The 21,053-nt window shown below is 39.8% G+C and overlaps 1 protein-coding gene across 1 annotated transcript in view; it reads right to left on the minus strand.

The window, feature by feature from the left end:
• The window catches only part of Cntn5 (contactin 5), a 1,200,756-nt gene that overhangs the window by 92,513 nt on the left and 1,087,190 nt on the right, over positions 1-21,053 (minus strand). The window contains exon 17 of the mRNA XM_026779314.1: positions 5,650-5,770. Coding sequence (XP_026635115.1) covers positions 5,650-5,770 — 121 coding nt within the window. The remainder of the gene's footprint in view (positions 1-5,649; positions 5,771-21,053) is intronic.

Genomic DNA, 21,053 nt, shown 5'->3' on the forward strand with positions numbered 1-21,053 from the left:
TATTTATTGAGGATTTCTGCCTCCTCCCCGCCACCGCCTCCCATTTCCCTCCCCCTCCCCCGATCAAGTCCCTCTCCCTCATCAGCTCGAAGAGCAGTCAGGGTTCCATGACCTGTGGGAAGTCCAAGGACCACCCACCTCCATCCAGGTTTAGTAAGGTGAGCATCCAAACTGCCTGGGCCCCTCCAAACCTATCAGTTTCGTTTTCTGATGTGTCTGCCCATGAGTGTGTGCTACTGAAGTCATTTCAGCTCTGCTGGCATTGTCAACTGTGGTTTCCATGAACCAAAACAAAAGTGGTGCCGAGATGCCAAATACTTGATTGACAAAAGAAATGTCACTTTTGTAGTTTAAAGCTTCTGCTGATTAGCAAATAACTCTCTGGAAAGAGTAAGAGGATAGACACTTGCTCTTAAAGAAAATCTAGTCTGAAAGACAGATATTAATAACAATTTAAAACCAATGTATATATCAAGGGTGGTTCTATGAGGAGTGACGAACACATTAAGTTTGGTTTACTTCTTTTTCTAAGATGTATTTATTTATTATGGATATTGTGTTCTGCCTGCATGTGTGCCTGCAGGCCAGTAGAGCACACTAGATCTCAGTACAGATGGTTGTGAACCACCATGGGAATTGAACTCAGGTCCTCTGGAAGAGCAGCCAATGCTCTTAACCGCTGAGCCATCTCTCCAGCCCCGTTTGGTTTATTTTTAAGTTAATTGACAATATTTTAGGTTGTTTCCACTGAGCTTGGGGAGTGACAGTGCAGGCACCTTTCTAAAAGAAAAGTGCAGAAAATTCCCAAACATTTTCTCTGCCTATTGAGTCTCACAAAATAACAGAACTTGGAGTAAATGTAGACAATGTTTAATCAAAGTTATCAAACTATTTCCCATTCAAAAATAAACTGATATTATGTTATTTTCAACAATCTTAAAACTATACAAATGGATAATATTTTAAAACTAATTAAAAAGCTGTCTCTTGAAGTTGTCTGGAAATAAATCATCTTATTAGGTAGCATCATCTATCTTACAGTGGAAAAATGTTTTTATCTTGAATTAAACTGTAACTATTGGGCTAGTGAGATGGCTCTGAAGGTAACAGTACTGGCCAACACGTCTGGTGAACTGAGTCCTACATGTCTCTGTGTCTTACATGATCGAAGGAAAGAACTGACACCCACAAGTTGCCCTCTGACCTCAAAATGGGTGCTAACATACAAATACCACACACACACACACACACTCACATACACAAACACACACATGCATGCACACACACACCTCACAGAGAGCAATAAACAATTTAAATGTACAAGATAGAAATGTCTATAATGTTTGCTTCAGACCAATATAGGTGTCAAAACATAGGTGTCATGGAGTAAAATAATAGATTATTTTTGTATAAAAAGCTGGTACAGAGACCCTAGGTATCTAAGTTTATGAACAAATTTTTAAATAATATTCCATGCCCTCCATTTGACTTCCTAGAGTGATACAGAATTTAAGAGTTGCAGAAGCTGTCTTCACATGTGTGCAAGCAGTACACTGCCCAGAGTCCCGAGACTGAAGGATCCCTGTGCTTAGCATGATGACTTAGTATCACTCTTCTGGAGTTCTAAACAGTCTTGACTGAGGCAGACCATAACTTTCTTTTTATTGGGTCCCTAAATTGTGCACTTGGGACCATTGCTATGCTTACACTGTCCTTCCCAGTTCCTCCTACTTCTCTTGTAAGGTCAAAGTTTATCCAAGGACATTTGAATGGTGCTTCCCACAAAGGCACCTGTCACCCATATAAAGCATAAGTGGAACGTTTAGAGGTCTGAGGCCTCAGCTTCATGTTTTCATTCTGAGTGTGGCCCATACCCCAGCTACCACCAGCCTGATGAATGGACAGGGGAAGAAGCTCATAGCAACTTATAAACGAGAGTCTGGTGAGTTACCTCATAAATCAGATGCACTTGGGATGGCATTAGAATGTTAAGGAAAATTACTAGGCAGTCTGGGAAATATTAAACTATTGAAGTTTAAAAATTGAAAATAGATGAAACTGAGTTGAAAGGAAAAGTCAAGAAAATTGAATTGAATATGAGTTTAATTCTCAGAGAAAGAAGCAATGGTGTGGGGTTAAAGGCACATGCCTGAAATCAGTTACATGAGGTCAAACATGTTATAAATCAGGGGTGTCCGTACCTCTCAAATTCAGTTGAATACATGCTAGCTAGGTCTGTAAGATGCTGTACAGATTTCAGGTATTAGAAGGACTTAGAAGATGGTTGGCTTTCTGATTTTTTTTTTTACTATTCCCATAATTTCTTTCATTTTCTTTGAAACAGTCTTAAAGAGCCGAGGCTGGACTTGAGTTTACTGTGTAGCCGTCTGACCATGAGCTTTTAATTCTTCCCATTTACTGTGTAAGTGCCGAGGTTACAGACATGCTGTCTCGTTTGACTCAGAATTTCCCGACTTACCATTTTCATTAAGAAAATGTTAAAAATAAATACAGAAATTAAATGAAACACGATTTTCTTAAATTCTTCCTCTACCTGTGAGCAGAATAAAAGGGACTCAGGCCCAGGCTCCAGGAATACTAGTTGAAGCGATCATGTCTTATTTAACTTTCCTACTGTGGTGTTTACTGCGAGAAATGTGTACATCATTGGTTTATGAAACATGGAGTAACAAAGGAATGTTTCTTTCTGGAGCAGTCTCACAGCAACAGGCTGTTTCATATATTCCCTGAGTGTGTCGGCGTCTTCAAAGTAGTGTGTCTCTTCCCAAAACCTCTTTCCTGAGGCCCTATCTCTCTTTCCCTGGAAAACAGAATAGACTTCTCTTGATCTTTTATGTGTTCCTACAGCATGGCATGACTTCTTTTATCTATTGCTTTTATATATACTTCCCAAAATAAAGAAAATGGTGTCCAGATATCTGAAAATAATTTGGTTTCTGATTATATTTATATTCTAGCACAATACCTTCTTTTAGGATATTCATGACTGCTAGGATTTTTGTTGTTCTGCAGATTACATATGGTGCCATCATAATGTTGCTTCAATGAAATCAAAATTTGTGAAAGCAGATGATTGATTATATGGTGTATGTAATTATTTATAGAATATAGAAATTTGGGATAATGGTAATGGTAGAAGGGAGATGAGAAATAGCATTAATAGTTACAACCAAAATTGAAAACCAAAACATTAAAATAAGTTTTGGGGGAAAATATCCCCCTTAAGACACAAAGCAAGAGCAAGGCTGGGAGCTGGAGTCTGGAGCGTTCTGATTCTAAGAAGGAGCAGTGGGGTAAATCTACCACACCTGGACTCACTTGGAATCCTGGCTCAGGACACATTAAGATGCACAAAGGAGCTGGGTGGTGGTGGCGCACGCCTTTAATCCCAACACTTGGGAGGCAGAGGCTGGTGGATCTCTGTGAGTTTGAGGCCAGCCTGGTCTACAGAGCAAGTTCCAGGACAGTTGGAGCTGATACACAGAAAATCCCTATCTCAACCTCCTCACCCCCCCCCCCCCCGGAGATGCACAAAGGACTGGCAGAGACCATCTTTAATGAAAACTAAGGTAATGAGAGGACCTTTCCTCAGGCCGTGAGAATAGAGATTGTTTTCCTAAGTCAGCATTAGAATATGATCTTAAGAACATACTCCTTGTGACTTATGTGTGCTTCAGGTGTGATCAACACTGAAAAAAAGGAACTGTCTAATCTATGGTGCTCTGCAAGTGGGGTGGTCCTCACTGCTCCCGCACACATTTTGTTAACTTATAAAATAATAACACTGGCACCTGAGTTTTAACAGCCTTTAGAAAAACTCACTCTAGAGTGTGCAGCTTTGGTCTTACTTCTTAGAGTGGAAGATTATTCCTCCTTTACAGAGAGTAGAGGGAGCAGGACAGGAGACATGCAGAGTAAAGCCACCCTCAGAAGTCAACAGAAATCAAGCAATATTACAGCATGCGCCATTTTCATTGTAAAAATGATGATGGCAGATGAAGCGTAACCCTCACGTTAGTTTAAACATGTCTCCAAGACTAACTGCGAGGGAAAGAAAGTTATTTTCCCTCATTTCGGAAATCTGATACAAGTACATAATCAAAAATTGGTGACTGAAATGTACTCACTTCAAGGGGAAGTTCGAGTTCACTGATACATAAATATTCTGGTGCTAGCAACCTGTTTGACATTGCTATTGGGTGCAATTCCAAAATTAATGCATTTAATCATCTCCTAGGCATAAAGCCAAAGGCTAAGGGAGCAGAACATGACAACGTTGGCCTTGAATTATGTTCTGAACCCTGTTGAGTTTAATTTTACTTACAAAGCAGGATATGTAGTTTGCCATTTAAAATTGTCCCTTAGAGTACAGGAAAAAAAACTGGGTTCATATTATCAGCGTCTAAATTGTAGTATTCATCTGGAAAGTTTAAATTTTAGGAGGATCAATCTAAATTACTAGTCAAGGGCACACAGTTAATATACATAACTAAGGCAGACAATAGCAAGAGAAGAAAGCAATTTTATACCTATTTGAGTGAGGGGGTACAGTGTACAGTAATATAGTTTTATTACTTGTGACTTTGCACAATTCAAGAATTGTGAAAACTGTCTATGAGTAACTATACTAAATAACAATTTATGATGAAAGAAAAGATACTTAATAACAAATTACGGGAAAAGAAAAATGAACATTTGAGAGAATAAAGAGTGGAAAAAGAAGGAAGAGGAGTAAAAATACATGCTAAGATGTATATTTCCCATTTGGGGAATAATAAGGCAAGTTGTGCTATATACATGTACTTAATTGAAATAAGACAAAACTTCATAGAGTTGCTGAATTTGGGGGGATGGCTCATATTTTGAAAATACTTAGTTGTCAGTTTTACACAAATAGGCTGAATGTTGACATTTCCAGGCTCAGAAAAAAAAATCCCTCTCATTTAAAAATTGTATACTCTTTTACATGTGAAGTTTTCTTGATTTTGAAAGTTGGATTTTGAAGTTAGTAGGGAGAAAGAGGAAAACATAATGCCTGAAAGTTCTGCTGGCTTTGGATTTGAAAGCTGTATGTGTGTGTGTGTATATATATACACACACACACACATATATATATGTGTGTGTGTGTGTGTGTGTGTGAGAGAGAGAGAGAGCGAGAGAGAGAGAATGTGTGTGTATGTATACATATACACATGCATTTTAAAGGTATGTGGATACATATGTGTGTGTATATGTGCGTGCATATGTGTAAATATGTATACATACAGCTTACAAGTACACACAGACACAGAGCAATCGTGACTCACAGACACAGAGCAATCGTGACTCTGTGACCAATGTCACTGCACCTATGCTTTTGAGTTTGGGATTAAATTGGTTTGCCACTTAGCAGCCATTCATTACTGCAAATGTTTTTGATATAGCTTTTAGCTTTTGTCTGTTTCTAAGAATAGGTTTCTTACATCATCATCTCAAAGGCAAAACAAAGGTTAAGCAAAACTGACAGAGATCGTGAAATTGAAAATGAACAGCACATTGCTGAAGCGCCCCCAAGTCCATGCATTCCAGTCCCTTCATAGGATAATTTATAGTGATCATGTCTGCAGTCTGAACTCTTAGCATACTCACCCCTAACAAGAAGTTCTGCCTCATCTGACACACTGTCTGCTGTGGTCTGTACCCTGCAGCCATATCTCCCAGCATGCATCAGAAGGATGTTCCTGATCATTAAATCTGCAGAGGATGCTTGCTGAAAGAGGGATGAAGTGCCAGTTTAAAATGTTGCAAATCTGCCTAATTCAAGGTGGCTTAAGGGAGAACTTTACATATTCAAAGGCCCGTCTTCGGCCTAACAGTTTATATGATAACAATGCAGCAATCAAACATGCCCTGTCGTAAGGACTATACAGAGTTATACTTTTCACAACCACTCAAAAAGAGTTTCAACATTGAAAATTGCATAAAATGGTTTAGCAGCAATAGTTAGGAGATATTTAAATACATACCAGTCATTCACAGCTTTAAAAGTACAGGAAAATCAGTAAAATTTATTGCTTTGCTATTGAAAGACAGGCCTATTGTTTGTGACAGTTAAACTGTGTTGAAAGAAATAGCAACTCGTGGGAAATTAATTATGAGACGGTAGCTGTTGAAAGATTATCTCATGAATATTTATTGAATATTTCCTTTTGTAAGTAGACTGTTGGTCACAGAATGTGACAGCACTTCAGGGAGAGATGACTAGTCTCCAGTCATGTGTCTTTTATGTAACAAAGATACAATCCTCCATAGCCACCATCATCAGGGAGCAGGGTCAGCCAGAACCTGTGTTAACGCAGCTATGAAAAGAGAGGACTCTCAAAACACTCGATTTCATTAGCAATAAGATGATGAGAGCATAGTTTAATAACTGCAGTTAGGTGATCAGTAAGTGCGAGGGAGAGAATCTTTTGATGTATTGCTTATAGGATCAGGGAGGACTCTGTAGATGATTGACCAACAAATATAAACCTTTCCTTACCTAGTACTGTCCTTCAATTACTTTGTCAAAATTGATGGTGTCATGTTATCATTTAAAGATCCGGTATTGATTCTTACTCATGTCTCCCCTGCCCCACACATGCTTTTAGTTTGCTCTTTGAGACATGATTTCATTATGTATGGGCTGGACTGGAACTCAATATTCAGCTCAGGCTGGCTTTGAACTTCCGCTTCAGCATGCCGAGTGATGGGATTATAGGCATGTGCCACCATTCCTGATGATTTATTTTCTCTATCTAGTAAAACTATAGAAACAACTCAATATCTCTTGTTCTCATGTTGCAAACGAGGAAAAGTTGGTTTGAATGTGCAGTTTGAAATAACATTCTCCAAGAATTTATGCATCAACTGAGCACCCAAAAGAATTCTTAATAAACCATTTCAGAGAAGAACCCCCGCTTTTAACGTTGGATGGAATGAAGACAAGTTACTTTTAAAAACATTGTGTTTGTCCTTACAGGGAAAAGCATACTAGTAATTATTTAAGAATTTATCCATTTGCCTTTGTTTTGAAATGAATGAATGGGTTTGTCATATCATGAAAAGAAAACTAATGTCTAGGAGTAATCCTGAGTTTCCTCCTCAGCATCTGTGGAGAGGGTGTGGTGTTGTGAGCTTGTGGAGCTCCCATCCCAGCGATGTTCTTTTCTTTCAGTGAATTACTCTGTGAAATTTTTTTCTCTATCTGATAGTTATTTTCTTTCTAGCTGATCTTACAATGGAACATCTAAGGGTAATTTATTGAGACACAGTCTGATTGACTCATATACAAGAAGCTGTTTCACAGCCAGAATATATTAAAATGGATTTAAAAGTCACAATGGTTATTTTTGGAATGAAATATATGTCCATCAAATATCACAATTATGAATTCCTTACGATACATCCTTAAAACCTAAGAAGATTCACTTTCTATGTGGTTGCTTTCTGGTGGGATGAAAAAACGTTATCCACTTTCTCAGTTCACTTTGACAAAGCACTCAATTCTTTCAGATACAAAGTGGAAACTTTAAAACACTCTGATCTTTCATTTTAGTGAAGAAACAAAAGAAAATTACACATTATAATCAGTTGTTCAGACTCTAGTTGAGATCATTTATGAGTGATGTAATTTGTCTCCAGCTCAGTTTGGGCCCACCCTGGCTCCATGGTACGTGCTTCTGGAAGCTCATCCACCAAGACACTTAGCATTAGCCAGCAGTGACTGAGTTCTGTCTTAGGCCAGAATGGGAGACCTGTCTGCTGAGAAAGCAGAGAAGAAGTTGCAGACAGAACTCCACCTGTAAGGATGACTGTTATTTTCCTTGTTTTGTTCTGGGGGCTGCTGTTATTAGTCTGTATATATTTATTTATTTTTGAGACAAAGTTCTTGAAAGGCTGTCGAGGTTAGCCTCAGACTCAAAATTTTCCTTTGCCAGGCACCTAATGGCTGGGATATCAGGTGTAACAATCACCTCACTTTTGCTCTGGGTTGAAAGCAAATGAATTTGGTAGCAGTTTAAAAACAGGAAGGCTCAAGCTTATGGTTTTCAAAGTTAATTTGGACCAGTACACTCCTATCATTAAGTAATTCACATTTTATTTTACAGACATTTTCCTCCCAAATAATTTATTTTTTTTTGAATCTGAAGAAATGTTTTCAACCCTTTTACTTTTTGTGTAATTGAATTGAGAGTGAACATTGATGAAAGATAAAAAGAGTATTTGGGGTCATATAAACATGCAAGAAACTTGGTCCGTAGAGTAATCTCTCCTTTGCTGTCTGTGTGCGGCTCCCGAGATCAGAGCTCCATCATCCTCTATTGATGCAAAATGTCCGCATCCTGTAGCACAGGCCTAGATGTCATGCCCATCTGAGGAGTTGGAATTGATTCATTTTGGGCTGATCTCTTTCCTTGTGGACTATACCTGCATCATATTTTTAAACTCCTAAACAGGGACACTTATAAGCAAAGCGAATGGACTGTGAACAGTAAACCTGAATTCTCCTTGCAGTAGATTTACAGCTCTTTCAAGGGAAGCAATGAGGAGAATTCACAGGGGAACCCATTATCCTTAATCCGAGCCCACAATGAGCAGCTCCTGTGAGAAAGTTTGCAATTCGTGCAGCTTTAATGAAATGGTTACTTACAGCGAGCTTTGCTTTCTTCAATTCAACATCGTCCCCACGTTCTGTCTCTCAGGAGGCACACTTTCTCTCCTCTGACTCTCATTTTACTTCCTGTCCTTTCTTGATCAGGTTTGGCTGCTGTGTTACCTGTTGCTTCAGATCAAATTCCCCACAACCAGGACTTAACCCGGTGCTCCAACACAGCCAACCATCATGTGGGCACTAAACACCATAGTGGTGCACGAGGGACGGAGGGGCTAAATGAAGACTTGTTAAGAGGGTCAGCTTGTTCATTGCCTGCCTTTGAGAACAATGGGGACTGGCTGTTGTTCACTTTTCCTGGTGCCACAATCTCGTTAGAGCACTTGGGATTTCTATTTATAACTTTGAAATAAGATAGGAAAATGGTGGCTACCTTTTCACCTGGGTCCAGTTTTTAAATGAACTACTTACCTACAGTTTGGCTGGAACTTCACCCCAGTCCCCTGTCATCCATTTTAAGATGTCAGGTGGGAAGATCCAGTTCAAAGCTCCCTCCCCTGGAAGGTGCCTCAGTCCAAACTCCACCTTCGAGAAAGCCTGCCAAACAGTTCCCCCTCCCCAGGGAAGGTCAAGACCACTCCCACAGGCTATTTAAACTGCCCACCAGAGAATGAACACATGTTCTCCCAGTTTTCCGTGGTCCCTCCGTTCTGTTTTCTCCCTTTCTGTGTTTTCCTGGGGGCTACTTGGGAGTGCTGGCATCCGTTAAACCTGGCCATCTTTTAATTTGGTCTGATTGGGATTATTGCATTGACGGAGAAGCTTGTCAGTCAAAAAATACTTAATACTTGGAGGTTCCACCGGGGTCTGTTTTTCCCACTGGCCCAGGGCTACATGTTGGAAAATTCCCTTCTTGCCCGTGCTCTCCGCCAGGCTAAGATCAGCTTCATGTGTGTGAGTTCCCCTTTCTCAGGTACATGCTGGACCTGTACGATTTGGGGGCTGTCTTGTTGGAGTCACGGCCATGCCAGCCACCATACCCCATAAGCAGTCCTCGCTGAGGTGGGACTGTGTGGGTGGAGATGTCTGCCCACACATTTTTCACGCCCCTGTGTTTTTGACTCAAGAGTCTTATCATGGTGGATGCATTGTGGTAGGCATTGAGTCCTGAGACTTGGCGTAGACTTGTAAAGATGGGCTCTTGCAATTCAAAGCCAGATTGCCCAATGCCCTTGGCCTGCCTTTTATAAAAATCCTTTTAAATTGGGGCTATCCAACACCTAGCATAAAACAAATAAATCTCCAAATGCCCATGGTTTCTGGATGCTGTGCTCCCGCTCCCACTCCTCCCCCACTCCTCTCCATGCTTCTCTGTTGTTTGTCTCCATTCCTGGCATTAATCTTGTCATGCTGGAACTCTCTACAATGGATCCAGATCTGTTTCCCCCCTTTCCTTCACTCTAAAACTGAATAGGTGTTCCATCCTTATGTTTCTGTTCCCTCTTGCAGCGTCTGCTAATCTGATCCTTAATGGGACCACCTATGTGCTTCCCTGACTTCTGCTGCCTGCCAAAACTAGGAATTTTAAGCTAACACAGGTTCATAAAAAAAGTTTTATTTGTCTGTCTATTAAAGTAATGTGGTCACACTATGCTTTTATGTCTATCTGTTTATATGTGTTTGTTTTCACGGTATGCTTATCTTATTTCTCTGTGTATATGTATTTTAATATCTGTAAAATTTATGATTCCAGATTACATCAGCTCTAAAAAAAAGCATTTGGGTAGCCACCATTTTGACCTCACTGCCATCTTGGATAAGAATACCCATGTGTGCTAGTATTCTTTGACTTATTAAAATATTCCTTTTTATTTTTTTACATTTACTATCATTGGTAAACTATAACTAGTTTATGCAAAATACATGTCTAAATTTAATTTATGTGTCTAGTTTAAATATAACTAACAGGTAAGGGTACACAATTCTCAAGCGCCTTTACAGATTTGAGAGTATGGCATTTAACAAAAGAGCTTCTAACACAGAGACTTGTCAGTTCCTGCAACATCCTATAGCTCCTCCAAGAAGTTACATGGTTATAAAAGACCTTCCACCTCAAGGCTTGCCTTTGGGTATGGCAAAGTCACACACACATACACACAACAAATAGCAGTCTTCCACCTCATCAGCTTCCTAGATACTACACTAGGGGATCAATCATCTCATCCTGCCAAGACAGGTAGATTAAATCTTCCCCCCACAGGAAAATCTTTGGGCCTCCTGGACTCAGCAGCTAATGGCAAGCACTGGTTCTAAGGCTGGTGTTCTCTAAAGATTACAGAGAGATTTGGGATTGCCTGCATAGCTAAAAAAGTTGTCTGATTTCTGCTCATTTATTGCTCTTAGATCTGTCTATTGGCATTTGATGACTTAAGGTACTGGTAGTTCATTACTTCATTTGTTAAGTTTCCTCCTAAAGATACAGAGACATATGCCTCTTTCACAGGTGTCATAGTCCAGAATTAATAGGTTTTAGGTGTTAAAACAGAATACCCAATTTGCTTTAATTGTCTTCTAAAATGTTCATGTTTCAGTTGTCTTACAGATACCTGTGTGTTCCTGAAAAAGTTCTGCTGCTGTATCAAAAAATCAAGTCTGGTAAAAAGCTAACAGTTTCCAGTGTCTGTTATAACTCCAACCATTTTCAAGCATATTTTATAGGTCATTCTTGCTGTCTGGGCCAAGACCAGCTTATAAAGGGCCCTCCGGACAATGCCAGCACCTAAACTAGCTCCTGGGACTATACCATTGGTACCAACTCTACTGGCTCAAAAGGACATCTACCAACTAAAATCTGGTTTTAAAGGACATATCTGCTTGCTTGTCTCACTCATTCATCCATGCCTCTCCTATAAAACCAGGGCACTTCTCTATCCCATTCTTTCTGGCAGTTAATCACTTCCCATGGCTAGCCCCATTCATAGGGCCAAAAATAACAATATATTTTTTTCTCCTAACCACTTGCCTTTTCATCTTCCTCGAGGAACAGCTGTCTGAGGTCTCCAGGGTGGCAGTAAACAAGATGTTACTCCAGCCACACCTCTCGCTGAGTGTGAGCCCACCAACCCCTGTTCTCCTCTCCCCCATGTCACTCCATGCCCACCAGAAGTAGCCAAACTTGAGTTAACACCCCTTTATCCAAAAAGATTCTAAAATGTTTGGTTGAAAGCAACACCTCAACCTCTGACATCCTTATCCAAAAACAGTCTGGAATCGTTGGCTGGGTCCTTAACCCCAGCCCCCTCACATCCATTTTGAAATGTTGGGTGGAAAGATTCATGTCAAAGCTCCCTCCCCTGAGAGTTGCCTCGGTCCAAACTCCACGTCTGGGAAAGCCTGCCAAATGGTGACCCCTCCTCAGGGAAGGCCAAGACCAATCCCACAGGCTATTTAACCTGCCCTCAGAGAATAAACACATGGTTGCCTGGTTTTCCATGTTTGTACCAGTTCTCCTTTCCCTCTCTCCATGTTTTTTCTGGGGGGGGGCTACCTGGGAGCGCTGGCATCCATTAAACCTGGGCATCTTTTAATTTAGTCTGATTGGGATTATTGTGCCAGCTTGTCAGTCAGAAAAATACTTAACACCTACCTACCTACCTACCTACCTACCTACCTACCTACCTACCTAACTGATGTGAGAAAGGCATACGCTCTCTAGCCCAGGCTGATATCAAACTCCACATGTAGCTCAGACTGGCTTAGAATTAGATCTTGCTGCCTCAGTTCAATCCTAAGTGTAGATGGAAGATGTGAGCATTTACACCAGAAAGATACCCTTGCTTATTAGACTTCACTCTAAGAACCCTGAGCAGCCCAGCCTCCAGGACACTGTACTGCCAATTATATTCATAAGAATGGGAACTCATTTTGGGATCTGTTGCTTAGTGTCTGTGAGTTCTGTTTGAAGTCCAAGTTCTTTACCTCAGCAGGAAGGTAAAGGTATTCTGCCTCTCCTGCAGCTGAACACTGTGGTCCAGATCACTCCCTTCCAGTTGTGCAGCCTTGGAATTCCCCACATTCCTGCCTAGTTGCAAAGGCTTTTTCTGTGGGACACATGCTCTTTTCCTGAGCAGTTCAGTTCAGACCCAGTCTTTGCTAGGCTTCCTGTGGTTTCCCTTTGTTCACTCCTCTGAATTTAGCCCCTTTGGCCCTAGAAGTTTCTCCCACTGTTCACTGGGGACATTCCCAGAATCGAGCAAGGGCAGAGTTGCTAGGGATGGCTCAAAGCCAGTAAGCAAATTAAACACCTAGGACTTTCTTCTTTCTCCCTTCTTTGCAGATGGCAGTACCTCTCCTCTATTGTCAGTATATTCCCTAGAAGAAATTAGGAAAGAATAGAGAAAAAAGACACCAAAGAAAGGCAGGTGGTGTGAAACAGTCGGGGGCAGATGTTGCTTTAGGAGTGACATTGTATGAATCCAAGCTCTTCTTGCAAATCACTGGACAAAAGGGAAAGAGGACTCAACGGTTGAAGGCTTCTCTCGGAGCTTTGTGAAAATGCCAGGAAAACCCACAGCAGTATGGCTGGCACGTGGTCAGAGTTTGACAAATAGTATTGTCAAAGGGAGCCTAACTGAGCCTTCAGTCAAGAGAGTCTTTTTTAGTATTCACTCCCTCTCCAACTTCCAACTGCTATAGACAGTTTGTTTTAAAATAAGCACTTGACTTCATTTTGACACAGGCATTTCCTGTACCCTTTCATTTCTGTATTATAGCAAACCTCCATTGGACGTAGACCTAGGGGACTGAATTCTGCTCTCAGTACAGCACTTCCTGAGTGTCCCCTAGCCTCTGGAGAAGTCAGTAACAAGTGAGTTCTCTAGTTCTCTTATTCTTAGTCATTCTTATTCTTTTTCTGATTCTGATTCTCTTTCTCTTTCTCGTCTGTCTATCTGTTGCTCTTTTTGTCTCGCACCTCTCCCCTGTTAGCATTGTGGAAGCATCAAATAGAGCGCTGTGCATGAGTGAAAAGATTGTGCAATACTAAAGAATAAAGTACGAAGAAGCATTTTAAGATTTGGTTGCGGCAGAAATCTGTGCACACACTAACATAGCAACCACTAAGAAGATATTTGGGGAAAAGTCATAAATACTAAAATTATTTAACCTAGGTTCTTACTAGCAAGATCCATTCTCAGTGAGCCTCAATGCTGTTGTGGATGGTGGTTTCTGGTTTTGGTTTAAGACGCATTTCACTTCCTTGAGGGTTTATGTAGCCTACCACGTCCAGTTGTGACTCCCAATGTCTATAAAACTGCTCTTTTTAAAGTAAAATGAGATAGTATAACTTCTATAAGATTCACTTTAATAAAATTAAATAATTAAATAATGTAAATCTGGGATATTCTGTGTTATGAGTTATTAGATATCATCAATGTCATAAAAATTAAGTCTTAGATATTAACATGTTTTTTCTAGTAGTAGTGTCTCATTTCACTAGTTGATAATTCATTTAAACTATGCTATCATTATATAGGAATTATATATACATACATATATATGCATATACACACATATATAATCTTTATAATGCTTTCCCCTTAGGACCTTATAGAACAAGGTTTAGATTAATGCTGACATAGGTTTTAATATCATTTTAAAAATAGCTCATGCTGATTAATTTTTGTGCTTCAATGAAAGTATACAGTCTTTGACATAGAGATATTTATTGCTACAAACAAAGAAGATAGGCAAAGTGCTCCCTAGCAAAAATATTTCTAGCACAGTACAGTATTAAATTATTTTAATAACATACTCAAGATTCAAACTGTTTCTTCATGTTTAGCTTCCAAAATAATATTCTCATGAAGATTTTCATGCGCTAAGAGAAAACAGTCTTAAATAGTCAGATCGATTTAAGAAGCAAGATAAATTGTGAATCGTTTGTTGAGTTTAAGATAACAGGATCCAGGCATGTAGGCGCTAAGTCAACAATTGATGGTGTTAGCCGGGGTACATGACGACTAGACTTTTGAAATGTGCTCAAAGCAGAAAAACCCTAGTTCAGATGTAATTCCATTTCAGGATGATTAATTTTAAAGTAAAGAGTATAAAATCATATTTACTACTTAGATGACAAGTATGGGTACAAAGAGAGCCATGAATAGTTGACAAAATACTACATGCATTCCACCTGTCCTTCTGTCTTAAGTAAGAACACTCAGCTAACCAGCAGATGGGGAGTTGCTGAGGTACTATATCTAGCCAATGAGCAGTTGCGGTGTGTTACACTCATTCTTTAAAGGTGCTTTCTCTTCCCCATGATGAGGTGAGGTCTGTGAGTTCACCTGTCTAGATGGATGTAAAGGACAAAGCAAAGGACTTCTGATGTACACAGTACCATATACTTACAACTGAGCTCTCCTGAAATGGTTTGCTTGGACTTACTCCCACTCCATTCTATGTGTTGACAAAAGTTTACTGCCCATGATTTCTGGAATATTTGTCTCACCCTCTTTCATTGTTCATATAGTGTGCTCTTAGCCAGTTCACCATGCACTCATTTATGCCTTGTTAAACTTGAGGAACGGGGACAGAGACTGCACTGAGCAAGTGTCACTTCAATCTACGTTCAAGAAAAGAAATGCAGGGAGGAAACATGAGCTATGTTTTCATACCTGCATGTGGACTTTGAAAAGCTGTGGAAGGAAGCCTATCTGTTTCTTCTGCTAGAACACTCAGGTAGAGTCCAGAGAGGGTTAGTTCCTTTTTGTGTACCTCATGGAGTTTAACAATAATTTCCTTATTAGCAACAACTAGGAATATTGACTCCTAAGATTTTATGGTTTTTGTAGAAAGGTCACACTATATATCCTAATCTGGCCTCACACTTGCAACCTTCCTGCCTTTGCCTCCAGAACGTTGGGATCACAGACATCTGCAGCCAAGCCTAGCTCTCTAAGTAACCGACAGATTGCATCACATTTGGCATCCCCTTTTGGTTTCTAACATCTCCCCCCTTGGATGTGATGTTGGCCCGTCAGACTGACTTTGCTGACCTTGTCACTTAGCTTCAGTGGCGGCTGTCTAAGATGTCCTCTTGCCAATCTGGACGAAGCTTAGGCTCAGTTGGCTTCCCCCAGTTCATCACTTAATCCAGTAGAAATGGATCCTCTGATTCTTTCACAAGCACTTAGTCCACTGGTCTGCTAGTCTCAGATGTGTCTCATGTAAACATTTGCTCAAATCTTAACTCTTTGAGAATGGCTCCCCCGATATTTATGAATTTTTGTGTATTCTCTGAGCCTCAATACAAAGGGAAAGGCAAGATCTTTCTTTGAAAAACTAAAACTTTTCAAATGGCAACATACAAAAGTTTTGCTTTTTGTACAAGACCCAATAAAACTGCCCAAGTCACATGTATAGGAACCAGTTGCTCTGATTAACCCAGCCTACCTTGGTCACCTTGATATTATCCTGCAACACTACATGTGCTATCTGAGATCAAATCTCTTTATAAGTAAAACACCTCTTCTAAGTGCTTGCAACTTTGTGCTTCATTTGAAATCTTTTCTCAATATATGCTGATGTGAACAAACAGACCACATTTTTATTTTATGCATGAATAATATAGGACATACTATATCTTTCATTCTGAATGTCTGGCATGTGCTATTCGAATATGACTGTATTTATGACTTATGTGTTATTTTTCCAAATATTCTTTATTGCCTTTTCTTATTCCTATGGCACAGACCACATGCCAGCACTCTTTTGTCAGCCGGACCTACACAAGCCTTGTTGGTGACAGAGAAAGGCCATCTTACACTTGAAAGAGCAGAGGTGGGGGCTTCTATACCTCACAGCTCTTCAGCTGGGAGAACCACAGAGGAATTTCCCTTCTCACTTAGAACCTGGAAATCCTCGAAATACAGTGGCACACTGCTTCTGTTCAAGTGGATTCTCAGCAGGAGATTTAAACTCACATCACTAAAACTAGACGTTCCTCTCTGTGCTTTGTTTGAAAGCTCAATTTTCTCATGAAATTTCTTTAGTGATGCTATCCTAACATGTGCCCCATAGGTTGCTTCAATGAGGCATTGCTGAGTGAAACAAGACCTTCACAGTCCTGACAGGCAATACACACTTTTGCTTTGACCAAATTCTTCCACTGTAGAGTACCGACCTATCACAGTGTCTTCATGAAGGTCTGTGCTTCCTAAGTTCTATTTCTGTAAAGTTCCTCAAAGATGATAGAGAGATGAAGAGTTTGGTTCATTCATGAATGAGCTTATAATTTCTGATCAACTAGCAATGGCATGACCTCTAGGACAGCTCCAGAATAATACCTTATAGCAGCTTCTCATTTCCCTTTGTGACAGCAGAGGCAGGAAATAGCATTCGCTTGTCAGGTATTTCCTAGAGTGTCTTCTTGTCTAGGCAGAAAATGGTGCATTTTTGGCATCCTAGAAACTGCTTCCTTCTCTTTCTCTCTGCACACACAGGTGAGCTGTGTCCTAGCTAAAGTACTTTGATGGGGAGGGAAGGTGCACATAGTACCAGGTAAGATGGCACATGCCATTGAGGAACTTAAGTGCGGTGTGATTAGACAACCAGTCATAGCAAGGTGGTTTAAAACATATAATGCTAAAGAAGCCTCAGGGAAGAGTGACAGCATACAGAGGAGAACCCCACATCAGATTTTAGTATAAATAAAGAAATATAAACTAACCCACAACTAGTAATGTCTTAGAGCAGAGAGTAAAATTGGAGGGCAGGGTACAGGACACTCAATTAAGGGGGTGGTCAATGTACAGGTAGGAAAGCTCTGGGTACCCACCTTTTGGGCTGGCATGTTGGAGTTCAGTTATGCCTCCTATAGAACAGTACCTTGTTTTGATTCAACCCACATATAATTTATTACAGTAGGTAAAGCCAGATTTGGAAAGGATATCAAAATAAATTGGCATTTTAAATAATAGTGACCATGAAACTGTTAGTAGAAGCCAGTTTTCTTAACAAAATCATATTGTTCTTTAAGCTCCTTTGTGACTGGTTTTGATGGGCCACATTTGGATATAGAATGCATTATCTTCCTTTAAAACACCACATCAACATTCTAACACTATAAAAAGCACCCACTTTATTTCTCCATGTACTTATTAACCTTTCCTGTGATTGTAGGCTGGCCTGGAGAAAATCCTCTACATGTGACCTGTAACTGACATGGCCTCAAGTCACAACATGAAGTTGTGATCTAGTACTCACTGACTAATTTTTCAGATTTGAGTCCATAACTTAACTATATTTTAGTTAGATCTATATTTGATGGACATGTCTATGTTTTCATTCTCTCAATACATTTTTTTCATATGTCCAATCTATCTTTCAAGATGAACACTATTATTTTATTATTTCACAATACACTGTATTTCAAAATTAAATGACATTAACTCATGCTTTTACATTGTCAAATGGTGTCTACACAAGAAGCTAATTTCTCCATGGCTGTGTGGATGGATACACAGACCCCTGCTCACAGGGTCTTCCTTCCTTTACATCAATAGAGCCTAAACAGGCAGAATAGAGTAGCCCTGTCTCATTCATCAGGCCCCATATTGACCTGGAATTGTGAATTATCTCAGTTCTTGGCCATATGGAACAAGTCCTTGTGTTTCTTTGATCTTTTTCTGGTGCTAGAGATTGAACCTGGCTGTGTGTAGTAGTAGTTGAAGTATAGACACACCCATACACCTCTGTGATTCATCCCGACCCCTGCTTCTTACTTTTGTAGAGAACTTTAAGAATTACCCTGGGCTGAGTCTGGCTTGTGTCTTTTATGTTTGAATCTTTTAGACATAAATAATCCTTTTATGACTTTTTATACTGTCATCGCTGGAAAGGGTGGCTCATTCCACATCCTGTAGAATAAGAAGACACATGTCTACTTCCAGATTGCTCTTTCTCTCAGGGAGTAATAATCAGTTTCTATATGATCTTGTTCCTTTCAGAACATTTTATCTGGCTTTACTTAATGATCCATGACCTCTGTAGAGACTGCCAATATTAGAAGCTAGTTTCAATGAGTTAAATTCAGTATTCCCAATTCTCATTTCTGCCCTGCTCATGTTTACTCTTTACTGTTATTGTTCATTACTCTTCATAGTACATTGACCAAGCATCACAGTATAGGATATTCAGGTTGTGTCTCGTTGGTGGTGAGAACTCTGTTATGACTGGGTGGGATTCAGTACTTTCAGTATGCAGCCAACTTCCCACTACCCTCGCTGTTCTGCTTCCTGGTATTGTGATTTCATGTTCATTCTCATATATTTTGCTACTTCTTTTACTCAGAGGTAAAAACTCACTTTTTTGACCCTTGGTTCTGGATTGGTCATTTGGTGTGAGAAGTCCTTTTGTCTATATCTTGCTTTTATTTATTTATTAATAAATAAATAAATTTGTTTCGGTCAGTGGTTTAGCAGATTAGGGCAAGGTGGGAGTTCCAAGCAAACAGAAGAGGAGTGAGTAGGCAGAGTCAGAGACAAATCATGTAGCCCCATGAGAGACAGACTCTGGAAAGAACTTTACCTAGTAAGCCACAGCCACGTGGTGATACACAGATTGATAGGAATGGGTTGATTTAAGGTATAAGAGTAAGCCAGAAATACGTGTAAGTTATAGGCCAAATAGTATTGCAAATAATATAGTTTCTGAGTGATTATTTCAAGGTCTGGGCAGCTGGGAACAAACAAGCAGCCTCCAACAACAGTCATTAACTTTTTTGACAAATCGAATTCAGTAGAATTGGAATACTGGAAATTCTGTGGTGGTCTCTTGAGAAGACTTGTCACCTCATTCTACATCCCTTGAAACATGCATTTGTAAGAATGCTTAAAATGTAGTTATGCTAGGAAGATCATGTCAACTGCATAGGGAATGACATAGGAAAAGAGACATTCAGAAATTTGTAATTGTTGCAACAATTTGAATCAAACTTAGAGACTTGTGACTTCTTTACAAGTGCCCACAGTGGAAACAGCATGAAGACCTTGGTAATTTAGCCAACATTCTGAACAGAGGATAGTGGCCCATGGCACTGGAGAAGCCCCATCCTGCCTTATCCTGCTGGGAAGTGAGTTCTGCTGCCTAAACACGAGGTGGTGATCCTGGAGCTAGGCATACAAAGGTAATGAGCATGGAAGCGTCTTCAGGAGAAATTGGATAGGGATTGAGGGATATTGAAGAAGTTGTTAGAGAAGGTTGATGTAAAGGTCACTTCGTTTTATTGTTGAAAATTTTGTAAACAATGTGACCCAAAATAATAAGGACTATACTCATGTAGATCAACTGCATCTGCCTAATAGAATTTCAGACGAAGAAAGGAGGCTCTGTAGGTGCTTTAGCTCAGCTGTGCATATAGAGAACTGAGCCAAAGGGGAACTGCTCATTTCACATGTACAATACATTAAAAATGTGATGGAGCTGATCCTAGCAATTGGAAACCAACTCATTTCTATCTCTAGTCTCTCAGAGATACAGAAGATTAGGAATAAAGAAAATACATCATCAAACATAATCCCAGGATCTCAAAAAAAATGGAGTCGATGAGGTAAAGGTGTCAAAAATTTCAGGAGCATTTTACCCACAGCATCCAAATCAAATGAGAAAACTCAAAGAATCTGGTAATAGAAGATGGGAATGGGTAAGAAGATTGTACTTGGAGGTGAGCTAGGAGCTGGCAGAAACCTTTTCTGTGGTCCTGTGTAAGATGCAGAAGGACTTCTGTGGAATTGTGGGCTTTGTTACAGGACTGTATAGTCATGACACTGACGACTGTCATCTTTTATGATGAGGTTCAGAAGGAGTTACAGAAAGTAAACACCCATCATCATTTTCAGAAGGAATTTAGAGGAGACATTTAAACTAAGAATTTGTTACGTTACATAAGAAAGTGATTTTACTTTCATGAGTTTTTATAAAACAAAACTGAAGAGAAAGAAAAGTCTGTAGTATCACTGGGTAATATTGCCTGAAGGTATTCTTTTTTATAATTTGTTTTTTTGTTTTTTGTTTTTGGTTGTCAATGTTACTTGTATTTCCTTTTATGAGTAGTGGACAACTTTTGTACCTAATCTCTAATGCTTATTAGTTTTGGTCACCAGGAAGGCACTTCATATATGTTCTTCAAATGCATGAAAGAATGTAGTATGATATGAAGTAAGTATATTGGTGGATTTTTAAAATTTATTTATTTATTAAAGAATTCTGTCTCTTCCCCGCCTCCGCCTCCCACTTCCCTCCCCTTCCCCCATTTAAGTCCCCCCCCCCTCAGCCCAAAGAGCAATCAGGGTTCCCTGACCTGTGGGAAGTCCAAGGAACCCCCACCTCCATCCAGGTCTAG

This window comes from Microtus ochrogaster, chromosome 5, assembly GCF_000317375.1.
Source record: "Microtus ochrogaster isolate Prairie Vole_2 chromosome 5, MicOch1.0, whole genome shotgun sequence".
Taxonomy (NCBI): domain Eukaryota; kingdom Metazoa; phylum Chordata; class Mammalia; order Rodentia; family Cricetidae; genus Microtus; species Microtus ochrogaster.